General features: G+C 34.2%; 1 protein-coding gene across 6 annotated transcripts in view; it reads right to left on the minus strand.

Moving 5' to 3' along the window:
- Ih (hyperpolarization activated cyclic nucleotide gated potassium channel Ih) overlaps positions 1-21,322 on the minus strand; it is a 220,861-nt gene that overhangs the window by 166,812 nt on the left and 32,727 nt on the right. For 5 of the 6 annotated variants that reach the window (XM_072015472.1, XM_072015480.1, XM_072015475.1 and 2 more), the window contains one exon: positions 7,199-7,282. The exons of the other annotated variant lie outside the window; for it this stretch is intronic. In XM_072015472.1, the coding sequence (XP_071871573.1) occupies positions 7,199-7,282 (84 nt within the window). The remainder of the gene's footprint in view (positions 1-7,198; positions 7,283-21,322) is intronic. 6 annotated transcript variants of the gene reach the window in all.

Consider the following 21,322-nt stretch of genomic DNA (forward strand, 5'->3'; position numbering starts at 1 on the left):
GTGTGGGTGGTTCGATCGAGTCCTGACGGCCATTAGGATCGTTCGAATGAACTGGACGGAGCTTTCTCGAAGAGACAGCGTGTCTCCTCGAAGGTTAAGTCGTGCGATCGTTATTCGTCGATTTGATCGCACTTTGGCCTCTCTTTGGCACTGCAAGACACCGTCTACCTTTCACCCGATTATCGCGATCCTGGACAACCGGACGACCGCTCCTCCCGCCTGATATATACGTGTACACGCGGCGAGAAACTCGTCGCTCTCCACGATGACTGCTCCGCGACATCGAACAGTCCCGCGACTGCGCACACTCGATTCCCGTTCCTGGAGCCTCGATTTTCCTCTCTCGTGCCCTTTCTTTCTTTATACCAGCCACAGGGCTGGATGTTCCTGGAATTGGTAGGGACGAGGGGAAAAAGATGGCAGTAACGGTCATCGATGAAGGAAGGTCGAGGTCCTTGATTCGAGATGAAGATACAAGATTATGGAAACACGGTTACGGGTGTTTCGAGGTTTTGATAACGTTGTTTTTCACGGTTGCGCTGTCAGACACCAGAGGATTTTGGTTTATTGGGTGGATGATTGATGGATTTTATTTGGGTGAGTTACCACGCAGCGACGTTCTTTGGAGAAAGGGTTAAAGAGAAGGGAATTTTGATTTATCGAGGACGTTCGGATGGATACGTTACTAATGTCTAGAACTTTCTTCTGTAACAAAATGGATTTTTTGTATTACAGGAAGTAGATTACGATGGGTAGTATCTTTCATAAATAAATAAGATCTGGAATTTTTTTATCGAATATGCGTATAAATAAAATCTGCTTTTCTATGCTTCATAACGGTCTTAGTATGAGACGTAAAATAATAAAAATTTCGTATATTATGTACCATCCTTAATATATTTTGGCCAAATATTTATTCATACTGTGAAAGTATATGATCTTTTGATTGAAACAATATATAATTCTCCTTCAGGATGTATTATATCTGTTTCAATAAATAAAATTCTCTTATGTCATGAAGTATTTACAATAAATATTCTTTGATATGAATTAAACCCTATACAACAGAAAGCATTTATATATTTCCAATACCCTTGAATACAGAGTACCCTTCACCACTAAATTTCCTTTTCTTTTTTTACATTACTTGCTATGTCACAAAATACAGCATGGTCGTTATAACGAGTAGAATTTTTAATAAATAAATAAAATGATTAATTCCGCAGTCAATGTCTATAAATAAAAAGTGCTGTTGAATTTGCAACAATTCTAATATCTATAGCTGTTGGGTAAAATTTCCTTCGAGTAATCGGCCTAACATTTCTTTTCATTTTGATTGTATCCTCTAAACGTTTTCGAAATATATCCATTCGCTAAATATTTTCCTCGACAAAGGGAACTCTCCTGTGTCAAATATGCACTTCGCACGATAAACACTTTTAAACACGACATAGTACCACGCCAAAAAAATTTACTTATCAAAATTCATCCAAATAAAAAAAAATAAGCACTAAACATTAGTACCTTTGCATCAATCAAACCTACAAAAGAGAAAACACTCCTATATACCACCAGTATTCTTGAATATTAAACATCCTACTCCACTAAACTCTTTCCTTTAACCTTCCGATTCTTCTCCAAGTACCATAGAATCCTTGAATAAATATAATTCCTTCACCTCGAATACCAATAAACGAATATGAATACTAAGCCCATCTCTCATATATCGCGTCGAAATTAAATATCGACTACTCCTACAAACAACATTAACGACAGAAATCCAATCTAATAATTACATGCCTGTTTCACGAAACCGAGAGTGACCATCGAGCCAAACCTTCGTTGACAGGTATTCCATCTGGTCCCAGTCTGTTCGTACAGAAATTTTCTTTTGTCTAGCATCAAGTGGCTTTCTGCTCCATTGACTTAAATAACAATGGAAGCGCAAAGGCAACAAGAACCATCGACTTTCTTGCTGCAATTGTAGGCGCAGTCAGTACATACCCCTGTCCCATTCGCGAAGCCATTCATTGTCGAAGGCAATAATTTCCCAAGGGCAGGTTGGCTGGTTGCATTTACAAGAAAAATGCACAACCGATCCAAGGTTGAACTAACGCGAAACGTACAAACGGAATCGCGGTTTCTTATCTGATATCAATTTCCAGCCTGTTTGTTATGTTTTCTAACCGCCATTCCACCCCTCCCCCTCACCGCTCCTCTTTCTGGCTTTATTTCGCTTTTCGTTATCTGCCTATCTGTCTCGTTTCGGTTTGTGGTTATGGACGAATCGATAAATCAATAAAAATGTTCTGGCACCCCGGGGTTCCAGGGACTCGATTACGCGGACAATGAGGAAACGGTGAAGACGGAACGACGACGAAATTCCATCGTCGATGTACGGGCGAGAGCGCGCGAATATGTTGAGTCAGATTTATAAATAAACCGCCTTATCAGATGCCCGGCACGAGGGCTATTTTAAGGTATCGACCAATCAGTGTTAAGGTCAAGCACGCCCACGATTATTCGAGGACTATCAAAATTTATCCGCCAGGGGTGAATCCTTGGGCTTTTTGTTCGTTCGATTAAAGTCGTGTTGGAATGTATTTAGTGACCGACGGGGAGAGATACGACAAGTGGGGTTAATAATTATAAAATTCATCGCTATCGAATACGCTATCAAATCATCCTCGTATTATCGAAATTGCCGTTTTGTTTCAGTTTGGAATTAGATATCCTCTTGAATGTCGGAAGAAATTGTTATGAGATTAATTATGTAATTGAGCTTTTACAAGTCGACTATGGATTGGGTTTATGCTATTGGGAGAAATTTAAACGTGTAGAAGTGTACAGAATTCACATGGTACGTTAAAGTGTATGTATTTGAACTAGAATATTCTTGTAATATTTGAATTATGACACTTTTTATGTACGTCTTGTTTCTTTAATTTTAATTATAAGAATATAAATTTAAAAGCTTCGTAGCAATACTTATTGCCCTCTAAATAATTGTTAATTTCTGCTTTTTATTAGAATTATTTTTGCCAAGTAATCACAATACGACACACATTTCTAACAGATAGGGTTGCTACAACAAAATGGAAATTGTTTTAACATTACCTACGAGAATCATATTTATAATAATTGAAAAAAACACGAGAAGAGAACATAATAGATATTCTTCTAAACTTCTTTCTATTCTAGACTTCGGATATTTATGAAAATTGTTCATGAAAGTTCATATTTTTATGAATACAAGCAAATAAATGGAACTTAGAGATTTCTTCATTCGGCGAATATTACAACAAATATTCAAATATTTCATATATATATATGTTGGTGTATTAATGTATTATATGCATTCTATACGTTTTCACATCTTTAAATTTTTTCAGAAATACATAATTATCCGCAGTGTAATGATAAGTCACATTTTATATTCGTCAATCTGATATTACCGAAATGTTCTCCTTATTTAATTTAGAAATTACGCATTATATATTTTTACTAACCTCTTGAATATTGTAAAAATATTGATTGTCATAAGGTTAGTTACGCTCTTGGTGTTTTACGAAAATTCGTGGGTTTACCAGCTATTTTTAAAAGGCTTATATTTTTGGACCTAGCAGGTTGTTCCCTGTTTTATCTATGTCACGTTAAAATACTCCCTTTTAGCCAAGTGAGTTATCATGCGTTTCTCCTGTATTTTCTATTTATAATAACACATTAGTAGTGTTTTTCAGCTCTTAAGCGTGGAACGATTATTATATATTAAGAAGATAACGTAGTACGATATAAGGAGAAAATAGAGAAAATAAAGTGAAGCAAGGTGTAAAATCTCTCCTTTAAATTTAGGATGAGCGAGAAAAATAAGAAAATATGTATGTGCGTGTAATACAGGTAACATTAGGTTTAATTCACTTGGAAAATAGTAAAATATAAATTTGAAAATCTAAAACAGAATTTGGAATGATATTGTGTAAAAATTAAAATTTTTTGCGGTTTAATGGCACCAACAAAATCTTAATTGAAGAAATTTGAGTTCCTAAAACGGTGAATTGATAACAGGAGTTCGCAGAGTTCGAATTTGAAAAGTTACAAAGCGGAATATTGGAACTGTAATAAAGTTCGAAACAACACTTTGGAATTGAAAAATTTGTCAAAGTATCGATGGTAAAGGATTTTATTGCAACTCCCCCATTTATAATTCTGTATTCCACGATTATTCCAAAGTTCCACGAAGTTCTATTATTAGTGTTAATTTTCGTAAATGTGGAACCGATATAGTAATCTGTATTACATCACCGACTCTATAAGCGCTTCTTTTGCGTAACGTGCATATATTTACGCGAATCGAATGCAATTCTGGATGACACAACAATGAAATATTGAAACGCAACCGCTCATCCACTCAGCAATAAATTCTTATCTCATGAACTAGATTAAGTTGTTGCGTTAACAGTTCTGAAACCAAATTGGAAATGAATTATCTATAATCTAAAAATATGTATATCTAACTAATGATATATTATTCGATCAATTAATATTAATATTACTAACATTATAATTGTATTTAAAGAAGAGAAATTATGCTCCTAGTTATCGTTTGAGCGTTTACTTTACTTTATTTTTGCAGGAAAGTGTTTTCATAGTCATTCTTCATTCATTTGTCTCTTTGTAATTCGTGTTTTTGCCAAAAATTCGAAAATTATTACATCCTTTGAAATACAATTACGATCAACATATATTTCGGATATTCTTCATATTTCAAGAACCTGAATATTGACACGATTGTACTAGATTCAAGAAATTTTGGCAACAAAAGTTTCGAACCTTCAAACGCCAAAAATTCAAGCAAATAGATAAATTTATCAGGAATTGTTGCTGACTCATCAAAATTATTGTGTACTTGGTGTGATCGCCTATCTATGAAAATAAAAAAGCTATTATTAAATGCGTAAATTAATTCAAAATCAAATTTAAGCAAAACATCAAGAAATATTAAATTTATCATAAAAACACTCATCACAATCATTATTCAACTAACAAATTATGATTTCTTTTAAAATTTCTTCAAAACATTGCAAAAAGAGAAAATATTTGAATTTGATTTTTTCACATTCGATGTTGCATATAATTAAACAATAAATGTATTTGTTTTAAAATTGGCCTTAATTTTAATTAAAGAAAAGCAACTATCTTCCAGAGAACGAGGAACATTCAATCTTGAAATAGTGGAAACAAAAATGAATAATCTAAAAAATACCAAACTAGTTTATACATTTAATATCATTTAATCATAGAAATTATTGCCCATCAAACAATCTGCCCATTAACGCCCCTAAACGTTCTAATAACCCAAAAGTCTTCTTAATATGACTAAGCAAGCATGAAAAATTGTTTAAGAATCCTACTTTGCAGCCGTAAAACCTGAGGAACAGTTCGGTATTCGTTCGGAAATGGAAAAATTCCAAATATCCTTGCCGCTTGAAAAACCTTCGAAGAAAATGCATCGCAAAGAATTATATAACAATGCTAACGATTCGCGTTTCTCATGGTAACATGTCTATCCGCGAAAGCAAAGTGACCCGGTTTAGTCGGTCTGTACTTTTACTTTTCATCAATCTCCGCGGAATAACGTGGATCAAGGCTCGGAACGTTCGCAAACGTTTCACCGTTGAAAAGGTCGGACGGATAGAAGCAGTGGCGGGCGACGAATAAATTTAGCGAGGCGAAACGGGAGCAAGAAAGCGGCCGATAGAATGTGACGAACAAAGAGGCAGCCCTCGTGGAAATTGGAAACATGCCAGTGGCGCTATCGCACGGAGGGTGGCACAACTTTCCAATGGGTGAGGGTGGCCAAGTAAAGGGTGACATCTAGTCTAGCGGGGAAATATTGACCGTAAAAATGGCGTCAAGCCGGGGCAAGATATGCGAAAGGAATTCCCATCGAATGAATGACGACGCGTGTCGCTCGAAATTTCATTGTTCTTCCCTCGATTCAAAGAATAAAAGATTCTTTCCACAGGGGTATGAATTGCTGGTTATTCGACTGTTCGATTCGTCGAATTTTTAAACGGCAATGGGAGATTGAATTCGTTAGGGGAATACAATTAGCACGTGACTGATGGACGATTCCTGGATTCCGGAATTTAAGGGAAATTGGTAATTATTGGTAATTATTGGTGACGCGTAAAGAGATAGGTATTGAAGTGTTAGTATGTTTACGTTGGACATGCTAGAATAGAAATAACAGTGCAGAATTCTCTCTAAAGGATCGGAACACTGTGTAAGAACGTTCGAATTCTATTCCCTTCTGACAAACATCTGGGAAGAGTTCCTTCGGAGGAATAGAAGTGTACGTGCTTGAACGTTAGGATAATTTAAGGATATTAGATTCTTCGGATTTTTTGAAGAATCTTCGTTGTACCGTGTAAGAAGGTCTCGTTGAAGAATTTCGTTGTTCTTTGTAAAGAATTCCTTCCTTTCGCGAAGAATTTCTTTAAACAAATAGCGATGTTGGTAATTGTCAGAGCGTCAGATTGTTAAATGTTGGGACATTACATTATTAAATTTGTTGTACCGTGCGAGAACATCCGAATTTCGCTGCGTTTCGTAAACGTTTAAAAGGAATTTCTTTAAGGAAATAGAAGTGTTGATTGTTAGAATGTTAAATTGTTAAATATTACAATATTAAATCGTGAAAATCTTAGATTTAAAGATTTAAAGATCGGAATACACATTGTGATATTGATTGTTAATAAATATGATATGATATGATAAATATGATATAAATAACTAGGGAACTTATTATTCAAAGTTCTGTTCATCAATTACCTGCGATTTTCACGATGCTAGTGAGCAAAGCGATTCACATTTCTTCCCTCCCATAGAAAGTCAAACAAAAAATAAGCTTACAGAAGCGTTAACTCTCGTCCGCTTAGAACTTAAACTATTTTAATATGAAATATTTATTTTACACCTAGTTTCTCGTAAGGGAAACATTTCCACACCTTTCACATTCCTCATGTGTGACCCACCAAGGTTTCTCATTTAGAAGTGACCTACATATTTCATAGTATTCCTTTCTATTTAATAATTTCTTTCGGTAATGAAGCCGAAAAGCCTTAGAATGACGAGCTACTTGATTGAATAGCCGATCGAGCAAGCAACTTTTCAAAGAAACTTTGTTTGGACTTACAAGGAAAATGGCCAGGAGGTTTCGAGCTTCTGTGACGGACGCTTTTCGTGTTTCGCGGCATGTCGGTTCTCAATTCCATGGCAACTGTATAAAAGGGAAAGAAAAGTTCAGAATTAATTCGTCACGTTCCACGTAAACATACAGATTTTTGCAACTTAGCGATTCTATCGTAGAAAAGGATTCTGTATTTTTCGTTTTATAACTCATTTCGTCAGTTTAATTTTTCACATTTATTTATAAAGGTATGAATTAATGGTCCTTCATAAGTTACATTCGTCTTTTACTTTCAAAGAGCAATGAGAAACTTGATTTATTAAGGAAATGTAATTAGCGCGTAAATCAACGATTCCCAGATTAATTATAGTACGAAGGAATATCTTTATGTCGTGTTCATGGGGCCAAAATTTCATTTTTATTACGTTTGTTACGTAATAAATCGATTAGTTCAGATCGATAAATATAACATATCCTAAAACGAACATCTTGTAGTAAAATACAATTCTTTTTAATTTTTATCGTAAAAAGACTGTATATTACAGCTAATATATTTTAGCGCAACGATATATGTTTTAGAATGTTTTATCAAAATAAGAAAATTTGTAATGCAAATTGATGTGATTTTACCATAGTATAAGTTCGTTGATTTCAATTTTGTAAAAACTTTGTGTTTTTACTGTTTTAGTATGATCCAGTTTGTATTGACAAAGAGAAATGATCCGAAAGTACGCCGTTCCTACGTGTTGTGCTTTGAAAAAGAAACTGAAGCCTTCTGAACAAATAATAAGTGATCAATAATATATAAATAGAAATACTTATGAAATAGTTCATGATTTTTAAATAACTAAAGCAATATTACAGTGAAAATTCATTATATAATATAAGAGACAACGTGTTTGTTATTTAAAAAATGGAAAGAAAATCACCAAGATCGACAGTAAATATGTCAGAAATAGACTGTAGACTGTAAATGTTAATGTAAATTCATATCTTTATAAATGTAACTAAAGGAATGGTATCTAAACAGAAATTTATTTCATTCGTTAAATATAACGAATACTTTGAATATTTTATACATTTTACTCTATCAATCTGTCTTATCAATCTACTGATAGAAAATATATCAATATATATATATATATATATATGTGTGTGTGTGTTTTCTTTTAAAAAGCATATAAGACATAAAATGAAAAACATAGAATCTTGTTTCTGACCTAATAGAATTTTTCCTAAATTTGTCTTCAGGTTGGAAGAACCACAAATGTGATTTACGGTGACGAGGATCCATTAACAATTTTCTGTATTTTTATGCAATTTCAATAATAATAACGTCGTCGGCTAGTGAAAATCTCTTGTTAAAAAAGCAAAACCTTCTGGTTCTTCGAAAATAAAAATTGCCATAGCAAAGACATTGCGATGTGAATGGAGGAAGCAAATGAAAAACTTCATTTTGGGAAACAAAAGGAAGCTTTAATATCTTCTCTTTAATTTATCTTCGTGTTTTGGTTTATCGCGTGTCTCTTTTCACGCTGACTAAACCGCTTAATCGAAATTCTCTTGTAAATATAGCAAAAGATTGGATAGATCTTGCGGTATCGTGCGTTGAAGTACTTCTACAACTTTTTTTGTTTCAGAAACAGTATCGTGAGCTTTAAAACGATACTATGAAAACTATTCATATTATCGCGTTCCTTTATATTTTATAATTTGTTTAATATGTAGATATTTACTATTTTTAAATATTTACTGCCTTATTTGGATACTGAATATTTTTTTTTAATATTAAATGCTTTTAAATATTTATCGTCCTTTTACTATTAGTACGAAGAGAATATAAATAATAATCAAGGAACAAAGCAAAATTATAGCAGGTTAACCATAAAGTACAGTACGAAATTTCTTTAAAAATTAATATTTTTCGCATTTATGTAGAAAGTATAAATCTACAATTAAACATAGAAAGTATTATAATATATTAAAATCATCATTTATTGATTGTAGTGGTATTTTACTGTATTCTTTTTGCTCGTAAATAAATATTAATTTACTATTCAACAGTACAACGATACAACATAATATTTGAAAAATGTTAGCATTCATGGTGTGGTATGAGATTACACATTTTGAATAATTTTTTTAATAAACATTGTTACATTTATACATTAGAACATGGTTCTATATCTCTCCAAAATTGATTAAAATATATGATTCTAACAAAGTATAGCTTACTACCTTGGCAAAAATAAATTGCATCATCAATAACATTGCATGTAACGCAATAAGTACTTCCACTAGTGTAGCAGAATTTGTTACGTAACCATACGGTTCAACGTATATCATATTACACACAACACAAGCGTTTAAGGCTGCAATTTAAACGAAACTGCAATAGCAAAAAGCTTAAGAAAACACGTGAGAAAAGCTCGATCCTTATAGAAGCTACAATTTCTGGAAAAACACGTGTCACTCGATCGTGGCGCGAGTTATCGATTCGTTTGGCGCACATGCTGTTTCATTGTGACCGTTCCAGAACGAATCTGGAGGAAACCCCAAAGGCAACTCTTTTCAAACTGAAAATCAATAAAATCGAAGTGCTCCGCGGACGCGTCCGTGATAAATTTGCCAATCAAAACGATGACAACAAAACGTAAACCTCCCCATCTTCCTTGAAGAAGAGGAAACGAATTTCGCGCCCCACTTCGCATAAAACACAAAAGAAAATGAAGAAAAACAAAGTGTCGACGTGTGTCCGCGCGTTCGTCATTTCTCAACAGTTTCTTGCCAGAAAATCGTAATGTTCAACGAACCATTTGTCGCAGAAAGTCTTGGATGAGGAAGATTTCCATAGAAATTCGTCACAAGCTAGAAATTTCTCAAGAGCATCTCTCCAAGGAGATGTCAAGGGACTATACGGTTCGACGAACGAAGCATGAACCGCAGACACCGTGGATTCTCGAGGAGAGATTCGTGCGTACGAGGCCATGCATCATAAGGAACGCGAACGCGAGAAAGAGAAGCGCGGACGCTTAAATAATTCATTAGACGAGCAGAGATTTGCATTGTGACGAGCCTGTACGCTACCAGATCGGTGGACGAAGGAGCAAACGAATTAAGCTCTTGAGCTCGATCTAGGGCCTGGATTGAGAAAGAATATCGTATAGAGAATGAAACATACATATAGAAGACATACTCTATCGTTCAAAAGTATCCGGACACTTGCTCATTTTTCACATGATGTATTTTACAGTAGTTATAAAAAGTATTGGCGCATAATCTTACACTGCAGTAAAGAAGCAATCTTTTACTAGATCCTACATGCGTCGTTTTCACAGTATCAAATTTCTGCAGTCGTGTGAAGGTAATACTAAATGTATCATTTTCGAAGCAAGACTCGACCTCATTTTACGCTAAAAGAATGTTCAAACGGCGAATGAAACATGTAGACGACATAATTATGCTGCTACTTAGAATTGTCTTTGACAAGATGGATTTTGCAGTAGTTTCTGAGAATTTGTAGAATTTGTCTAAATATCCGCAGTCTAATAATCATTTCTTTGAGTAAAAATATCTGTGTAGTTGAATCTTTTTTTACAATTGGAAAATTGAATTCTTTTCTATAACTTGGCAAATTTATATCATAATCAGTGCTTGTATCGTTTGTATAACATACTCTCGTTACTTTTTGCGTTATTTCGCAACCTTTATGAAGTGATCAAAAATGTATTTAGGTTATAAATAAAAAGGGATTTACACAAACATACCGAAATAATTCATACGATCTGTTTAATTTCCCTTAAAATCTATTTGAATTTTAATCAAGTTTTCATAAAAAATACATGTTAAGAGATGTGAAGAGTACAAATCGTCATTTGCCATTGTTTGAAACTTTAATGAACTTGCGAAACTTGTGTAGTTCATGTAACACACTTTAATTATCTAAAATGTATCCATTTACAGATTGAATAGAATCACCCTATATGTAGAAGAAAGTTTGAGAGGATTCATAAGGCCGACGATGCGCGCCACTGTTTTAAGCTTATCAGAGGCTGAAAATTATAACAGGATGTCGCGAAACATTTGCCTTCGTGTAAAACGTTATTCGACCCAGAAAAACGAACTCGCCAAACCGGTTTTTCCCTTTCTTTTTTAAGTAGCTTATCGTTAGAAAAAGTAATTTCTGAACGTCCCTTTCGCGCAAACATTGCTGGACAAGAAGCTCCGTCGTTGATCCTCCTGTTGTTCATCTGCTATGATGAATTTAATATTTATTCCAACGTTTTAGCTACCCATCAAAATTTCTAAATATGATTCGACGGTGTCGCACATTTTTTTGCCAATAGTTTGCCTGCAAATTTTAAGATACTTTGAATTTTTAATTTGTTTTTTCCATAATTCCACGATCTTTTTCACAAGTTATGTAATAGTTATTTTAACATGTGTTGATTTCTTGTACAAACTTCTAAATATAATTTTAATCTGCTACGTATTATTCACTTACCCTTTTAAGTATTGACAGAGTAGAAGAATTACTATAACGCGAGACCAAACAATCTATTCTAAGTGAAAAACGTGCCATTCGAACTCCTTTCTTTGTGGAAAATTCTCACATGCTAATACTACTATCTTCTTGCAAGACTATAAGCTATAGTGCAAGAATCTCTTATTAATATTTCAAAATATGCACTTCTTTCACAATTCTTAAACTAATTTTGTCGATGTTTTAAATGGCGTATAAATTCGTACCGTTTCGAAACAAGTATTTTAAAATTCAATAAACTTCAATAAAATTCATGTTTTAATAGCAGACAAGAGCGTTTATCAGAATATGAAAAAATCAATGAAAATTTTTCTCGTATTTTGCGCAATAAAAGTAAAATAGAAAAAGAGATTAAAAATGATATATCATCCTTGACTAAATATAAAATTCGGAATGAAATATCATAGGTGATTAAAAAATATGTAATAAAACGTATGTTACAGTATTGAATTGAACAGAAAGCTTTTGCATTTTTTTACAAGCGTTTCATGAAAATCCTACTAATGTCCTACTAAACAATTCGTTAGTATTTTCTTGATTTCACATGCTCATCTAGTATTCTATTACGTAGTTGTATATTTAATAATTACTAGTATGTAAGTATACCCATGTTCCAAAACCACTTCAGTATCTCTTCAAAATGTTAACCGATTTGAAATATTCTTATCAGAACTAATTATAATTTCCTTATCAATTCGTAAATAATAAACTGTTTGACTAACAAAGCTGTTTTCTAATGTTAGACACTTACAGTACCAAATTTTTTATTGCAAGATCAACGTTTAAAATTACATTTTATCATATCAGAATATTCTACGACAACCCAAATAAAAGATGAAAGCATTCTTAGTCTTTCTATATATAATTTTGCAGTAAAATTTGTATTCTATGAAAAATAAGAAAGTTAGTCCCCACACTTTTGTGTGGCAGTATACAATCCATCCTGTCTGGACATTGTCCATGTATTTCAGCGACGTGAACAGTTTCGGGCTGGCTTAGTATCGACCATGGGCCCGAATGGGGGCTGTATCTTGCCAGCGGAATGTTTTCAGCCCCGTTTCCGAAGCGCGACGTCGACTCACCCCCTGTTGTGAAAATAGAGTTCGCCGGACGAATCTGGAGTGTATTTGAAATTGGGGCTTGATACGAAGCTCGTTGATTTATTTGTCAACCGAATCCAGTTCTAAGGGGGGTGGTTTCTGCGCCGGATTTTTCTACCCTATGAAAAACATCACGATTCAAGAATTCTGTTCGCTGTACTGGTTGCAGCAACTGTGATAGATGTGCTTCGGTGGTCTGTCGATTTTTTGTTTACACGCGGAAGAAACTTGAGATTGGTTGGTCTATCTATAGTTTTGTACGAATGATGTAAAAATGATAGAAATCTGGAAGCGAGTGAAAAATATTTGGAACAAAATAATAAAGTTGCGAATGTCGAGCGATTGATTTACAGAGATGAAGCGAGAATTTTAAGAGTGTGACGGAAGTAAGTTTGGAATGAGTACTTGATATTAGCAAAAGCGTTCTGATTCAACACGTGAGACTATCGTAAAACAAATTCCTTGCCAGTTATTATTTATCTTTTACATTTATACAGATACTTTCGTCCTGAATGATTACTTTTATATTAATTACTATCATTTATTTTCTCCTTGCATGTATCACGATATAATATTTATCTTTATACTATCACATATCGTATATTTCATCAGAAGGCAGGATATTTATATCCCATTTTATCCAAGCCCAACATTAATCCTCAAATCGATAAACAATTTTTCCCAATAACGCAATCCCACTGTAAAAAACGGGAGAAACACACAGTAATACCGAAGGAATACACCAAAATAAATATCCCAACAGAAATTGTCTCCCATGCCCAAGATAATTCGCAGCATCCGCCATAACATCCCCTCGAACCCCTCGACTTCCATTAAACCAGAGACAATACACATCATACAATCGCTATCCAATAAATTCCCGGAGCCAGGAGTGCATCCCAGATGCCCGAAGAAATAATTCAGAGTGCACATCGAGACCGGACACACAGTGTGCAAGTCCAGGAGAGTAGAAGAGCTTCTTCATTGTTTGGCTCGGAGGGCGCTTGACCTTCTGCAACCTGTATCGAGCACCTGCCTCTGTGCTTTCCTTTCAGCTGCTCTTGGTACATGAAAAACCGGGGTCTCGATGTGACCACGCTAGATAAAAAAGAAGAAAAAGAGAGAGGAAAGAAATAAAAAAACCCTACTTTATAATATAGAGCCAGCCTCTCTTCTCGGATATTAGATATTGTCCTTTGTCGCCATAACCGGAACGTTGCCGGTGCACCGATTCATCTCGATCGTGCGCCAGTGTCGTTCACAGACATATTAGTGTAACGTACACACACACATAGGTGTAGGATAAGTGTACACACCTACACAGGGTGGTAACTATCCCCCACCGTTCTCCGCAGCCCGGTTGCCACCTCGTACGAGGTCGAGCGCCCTTTCGAAATTTGCCGATGGCCAAAGGAGGCCTCGAGGACTGCTTGGCTGACCTCGAATCCGAGATTCTTATCTTTGAACCGAAAGCTCCGGGAAAGACGCCGTTTATCGAACGACAGTACTACTCACGGCCGTCCATGGCCGGTTTTCAATAGAGTGGCGGACTGAACACGTCGGCTGCCGCCGCCACCGCCCCCGTTTGTATCTCCCGTGGCCCAGAAACCGATTCACAATGAAAATTTTGAAATATAAATATGCCGAGACCGCCTTTGGCCTCGAGCACAATCGACCTCCACTCGACGCGGCACCGTGCTACGTCGCGACGATCTCTATCGTACGATGATCGCGACGGACATCCAGATCTGACAATCGCATCGGTCTTCACAATCCACGAAACCTGGGAAAGGATCCTTTGACGAAGAGTTTAGTGAAGTTTTGAACTGTGCTTAATTTATAGTTAAATGTAATAATAATAATAACACTAGAAGATTTTTATTAATGTAGGATACAAGTAAATACCATTTATCAGTATTACTGCAGAATCTATCTTGTGGGAAGAAATAAATTACTAGTTGAATCGAGAAAAGTCCAACGAGTAGCAAGAAATTCATCTCGGAAGATATAAATGGAGATATGTTAACAGACGAAGAATGGAAAGATATTAATATACAAGAAAAATGTTAAGAAACATATGTGTCGAAATAGCAGTGAGACAAATTTTAATTTGAAAATTTATAGAACGAATAGAAGATCCGAAAGATTACAGAGAGCTGAGAAATTTCAGTTCCACGACATTAGTCTCATCCGTTCCACACCATTTGTTCCAGTTAATTTTTCAGTCACTCGTTTAGTCGATGAACAAGACGATACGAAATATTTATCAGAAAATGAATATCGTATCGGCCATCTGGTTCAGGAACGTCCACGTTTCTCGTAGATTGCCACGATATCCGGACGATTGAGTTATCGCGATAGTTCCGAGGAATTCAGTGAAATGGCTCGGCCGATTAAATACACACGGTTGGCGTCAAAATATCGCAAACTGTCTGTTTGATTCTATCGTAGAACGAGATACGCGGTTTTCTATGCGTACACGATGCATCGAACCCATTGATTCTGTGTCTTTTTCATGTTACAATCGTACGATGTATGACTTAGTATTATTGACGTAACTCTAGTATAAATGTGACATATATATAATGAATGGACAAACTTTGAAAAAATATTTTTCAGCGAAGATTCGATAGAAACCATTTAACGAACATTGATTTTTCTAAGGCTCGTGAACTCTCGGTGATTTCGAAATTCGTATTTAGTTGAAATTATTTAACTTTTATACACTTATAAATTTTTCGAAATCTTCAATCTTTGATATTTATTACAATTGTAGAAAAATTTGGATTTCGTTACTTTTCTGCTATTTACAAAATGGAGAACAGATTGTTACTAATTTTGTTATTTATTTGACTTGGATAATTACAAAAGGAAGAATATGGAATAGTTGCGATTTTCATTTTCAAAGGATAACACAAGAGATATCAATATATAAATATTAGTTTCTTTAGATTTGTAATATTAGACGTTATCGTAAATATGTAATATTTTTTAACATAATAACAAAAATTGTAAAAATATTGGCTTTTTTAAATCTGCGTTGTTAAGTTATTTCTAATGCTGGAAATATTTTAGTATTTTAAAAATTCTATTCAAAAGAGTCTTAATCTAGACCTGCGTCATATTCTTTACGCGTAACTTGCAAAGCCCAGTTTCCGCTCATTTAGAAGCTAATGAAACGAGTTGTTCAGTGATACGAAATACGCCGATCTTTGACACTCGATAAAAATCTAACGAATCGTCTCGATTCACGCATCCACTTTGTGAATGAAACTTTGTTGTAATATACGATTTCATTAGAATCTTCACAAAGTATTTTGTATAAAAATTATTTCATTTTATGAAATCAATTCCATCAGTTAAAGTTGTCAAATTGGTAAATGCATCATTTGCAGAAAAAAAAGAATAATCTAAATATCTCCAGAATCTAGAAACAACGTATCTTCATTTCTACGTAAGAACTAAATTTAAAATTTTAAAATATTGTTATGTATTAAAGTCTTACTTAATGGAACGCAAATTAGATTCATGTTAAGTTTGGGTTATATCTGTGTCAGATGTACGCTGGTCTAGGTCCATGCGAGGTCTAGGTCAAGACCGAGGTAGAACTGTGATAGGTCTAGATCATAATGCTCGTTAAGTTCAAATTAGATCCAGGGTGTTCTAATTTCAATACATGTTGAGTCTCGATTAAGTCTACATTCAATTTCCCCATATCTTTCGTACCCTTCAAATTTGATAAAAACATCGTTTATAGCAATGTTGAAAATGTAGAATTAATTAAACTACAGGAACTATAAATTAGCCACATTTTGGACTTGCATCAGTATCTTAATTAAATTGTATTAGAGTTAGTTAAACCTACGTTAAGTTAGAATTCAGAACTAAACCTAACCAAAGACCCCAAATCTACTTAACAATAAAGTTTCGTTCGGGGTAAATTCAAGTAAAAATAAAATATGCTTAAACTTGTGCTTAGATTAAAGAATTACATAACTCAAGAATCAAAACTTTATCTTTTAACAAATAGAAAAAATAGAAAAAATCGTAACCTAGAATTGCAGAAATAAATTATTTACAATAAATCAACTTACTAAAAACGTTACCTTTGAGATAGATTAAAACAAAATAGTGGAACCCAAGTTTCACATTTGACTTTAAATTACAAAACTGTAGAAATTCAAAATCGAAAAATTTTCCTTTTTTAAATAAAACTACTCGTGAAATAAAGTTTCAGAAAAATTTATCGAATCATCATTAACACCGCGATATCCTTTCGCATTTCCACTACGAAGTTGTTGCCATAAAAATTACACTAAAAAATCATGAGTAAATGCTTATCTAAAACTGACTGGTTTTCACAGAAACACGGTATGTGTTACACCGTAGTTCCTCTCTGCTTGTGCAATGGAGCTTTGCCTGTCTACACAGGTTACAGTGAGTATGGTGGCGCAGTATGGTTCAATGGGCAATAAGTTCATTCGATGCTTCACCCCACGTCGAGTAACTACGTGTGCTCAACCCCATGCACGTGTGTATAGGTAATGATGATCTGATTAACCTGCCCGCTCCTTTTATTGCAAATAAACCGATGGAAAACAAAACGAGCAATCGAATCGATGGATTTAAGTGGAGTGGCTAATCATCGAGCGAGCTTTCATCGTGACAGATGAAAGAATGGCCTACTACAATGGAGCTTAGCGTCCACTATATATATTGTCTCCATAGTTTAGAATATCGATCTTTTCCTTTGGTAATTATACGAGGAATTATATGAAGCGAAAAAGCAATAAACCAAGACCAAAAGTTTAAAAAGAAATAAACATGTAAAAATGTATAAAAATTGGTAAAAAAAACATATTTTGAGATTGCTAGAAGAATGATACGTCTAAAAAATTACCGATTTTGGCATATTAGAAGGATCAACTCTAAAAGTGAACTATTTTGGGGGGTGAGAGTTTTAAAATTTTTCTCGGAAACAGATATTTAAGAAAATTATCAAAAGAAATTCTATTTTATAAAAATTATGTTCCTCGTTTCTTGAAAAGAATTTTTCGATATAATACCACATATTTATGTGGAATACTAAAATATATTTTTTTTATGTTAAATATATTCAATATTAGGAAATGGCGCGCGTATCATTATCCTGAAGAGACTTAATCTTTAGGCTTTCCTTAATTATAAATCTCTTTCAGAGGAATCTGAATTTTCAATCTAGTGAAAAATGTTAGAAGCTCCAGTGCTTTAAACTATAAAAACCTTCAATAAATAAATATACAACTGTTAAACAAAATAGTTGCATTAAATTAATTTGTATGGCATGCCGATTTAATAAATAAAGTACCAAGTACGTAACCTATATGTATAGTAAAGATGTTTGTGTAGTTAAAGGTTAAAAATATTCACTGGGATACGTACATGTTATGGTTTATAAATGTGGGAACATTTTGGCCGATTTGTTTTAACATTACACGAACGTCATTAGAATATACGAATTAACGAGGAGCTACTGGTCAAAAGCAGTCTTCTTATGAAATCAATGTATACACATGAAATTTAAATTGCATAATTAAAACCTTATCAATGGTGTATTAAAATTAAATACATGGTTCGTTGAAGTATTGACCGGTTATAATATTCCTGCTAAAATTAATTGCGATAATCTCTCTATTAAATCGCAAAAACATCTGTACTTCATTTATAATGTAGAAACCAAACGAATAAAAATAAATCAACTTCTTAGAATAACCAACCTGCTCTCTCATATTTGACTCTTACAAATGCAAATCTTTTCATTGCATATTAAACGCATATTAAAAGTAAATCCTTTATCATATCGTAATATTCAACGATATTTTAAATAAATAAAAAAATAGTCCTGAATATTGCGCAATTATAATCCTATAACTGAATTTCATTCTATTAAAAATAAGCAAATGCCTTCATATTTTCGAGCGTCGAGCGTATATGTCCTACAAGGGTCGAAATGGTTAACGTGCATGTGAAAATTCACTGGAAGCATTCGGACGATCCTCGTCGGAGTAATAAAAAAAAATAAAGCACGCTTCAAAGCATTTCTCCGTGGATAAAACTGAGAGAGAGAGGAAGGCGGAAGTTGTTCTTATACATCCCCTTGAATATATCCCCATGACTCGGAAAAAATACGCGTACGAACGAGATCCAGCCACAAATGCGATTACTCGACCAGTTTCATCCACCGGCCGCGCTGGTGTCGAACAATTTCTTTAACTCACGTACAATACCACTTGGATGACTGTACAAAGGGGCGAGTCGCCCGAAGGTAGAATAAAAGTGCATCTTGCGCCGCTAACGAGAACCGTGGTGAAACAAGGAGAGAAAATTCCAGCTAAAACCGAGACACACGCCGCGCCGCGCCGTCTCGTCTCGTTTCGTTTCTATTCACCCTGATCTTGTTCTCGAGCAACAATTTCCCCGCGATTCTTCCGTCGTTAATCGTCGATGGTTCCAGCACGCTTCAACACGCCTGTTTCCTCTCTCACGAAGCACTGTGAATATTTTTGAAAATTATTTTCAGCGTGCTGATAACTCAGAGACCTGAGGCAGTTTGCGGGATAGCGGAACGCGTGGGAATTGCGTAGTTGAAGAGGTTTTCCGGTGTTTGAAGAAGTTTGAGAGGTATGTAGATGTTTTTGTCGAGTTATTGTGCACTAGCTTTGGTTCAGCATTTTGGTATATTTTTTGTGGTTCTACGTCGAGTTGAACTTATCATTATGTATTTTTCTCCATTCGACGTTTTACAGCTTTTACATAGCCACGTGGAAAAAGTATGATAAATTCCACTTTATAAATCTTCTGACTTCGATATTACTTGGATGCCACTAAAATATTTTATCATGAAAAATGGTAGAAAAAAAGGAGTCATCTGATAGATTTCAATATAGTTTATGGATATTTAACTTATTCTACATCACGACTAGTTTTGGAATTAAACATATGATTTTGTCATAATCTTGAATACTTGAATAATTGAATATTTGAAGGCTTGTATCTTGAATCTATGAAAGACGGGAAATGTGACTTATTTTTCGTCCTCGATAATTTGGATTTAATTAAGAAAAGAAAATGTAATATTCTTAAAAGAAAGAAAATCCTCTGTTTTAGACCTGCGATGATCCTTGAATCACTTTAAACTTAACTATGTTTTTTCATTAGTAACAAAGTTAAGTTTGAATAAAACATAGAGATATAAAATACGTGAAAATCTCTTTGCTTGTTGAAAGAAGACTAAGATTGTGACATAAAAATTCGAAAACCACAGCAGGGTTAAAATTATGCAGTTTCAAAGATGGAAGTGAGTATTATCGAAAACAACAGATTTAAAAAATTGATACACCAAAATTGGATATATTTTACAATTTAATAATTATGTATGTAATTCGGGCTCTAATATCATTAAGTATTTTTCCTATCTTTATATTTATCTTATTCTACGAAAACCAAGATTATCAGTGAAAAGATTATTGGAACGTAAGTCCTTCCTTACTCGATAGAAAATATTTTTCTCCAAGTTAATTTTAACCGCTACAGAATGAAAAGAGCTCATTACCCTAACTGTGAAATCTCGTAAAATTACCCCTCTCTGTTATAGGAAGTCATTTTCTTCCTTTACCAACGTGAAACAAAGGACAGAAAATAGGCACTCTTAAGAAAAGAGATACAATGACCAAATGGTGGAGCAAGACAGTGAATGTATAAAAACAGAATCACGAATAAGGTTTATAAACCAGCTGGTCTAATGATTCCAAATGTACATAAAGATTCATCTGGATTTTTCTTTTCAACACATTAATAGTCATACATTTGATGTAAAACGCGATCGTTTCTCACTGTCCTTAATTAAGTAGTAAGATCGTTTTGAATTTTATTCTGGCGTAGTACCACTCTTGAACCGCTCGCTGTTTTTACTACAGCAGTTTCTTTCGTCGTTTCCACAAGATCCATCTATTTCACGCTAATTGCTACATCCCTGCCGCGTTATAGCTCGTTAGCACGATTACAAGCGTCTGCTCAAATGACAGAGTTTAGTAACTACCTTGAAAGTAGGCTATATTAGTTTTGTTAAGACGCGTGTGTAGACATCATAATCAATTACTAGAAGTTTTAAACCATCAGTACTAAGTTTAAGGTATATAAACGTTCAAATGTCAAAGCATAAAGATTTGAAATGCTCATCATGTAACACGAATCTTTAGAAAATCAGATATATGTACTGTGTGATGTTTAAAAATTATGTTTTATGATAAATCTTATCAAGCTTGAAATATACTGCTCGACTTTAACTACTGTAAAGCTACATATGTTTCCATCTTTCACCACCAAGTTTAATTTATATATACTAGTATTTAGATTTCAAAGAATTTGAATTGCTGATCGTACGATGGTACAAATCTCTAGGAAATCAAATTCCTACTATGTGATAACTCGAAATTATGCTTCACCTAT

Source organism: Bombus fervidus, chromosome 13 (assembly GCF_041682495.2).
Source record: "Bombus fervidus isolate BK054 chromosome 13, iyBomFerv1, whole genome shotgun sequence".
In the NCBI taxonomy this organism is placed as follows: domain Eukaryota; kingdom Metazoa; phylum Arthropoda; class Insecta; order Hymenoptera; family Apidae; genus Bombus; species Bombus fervidus.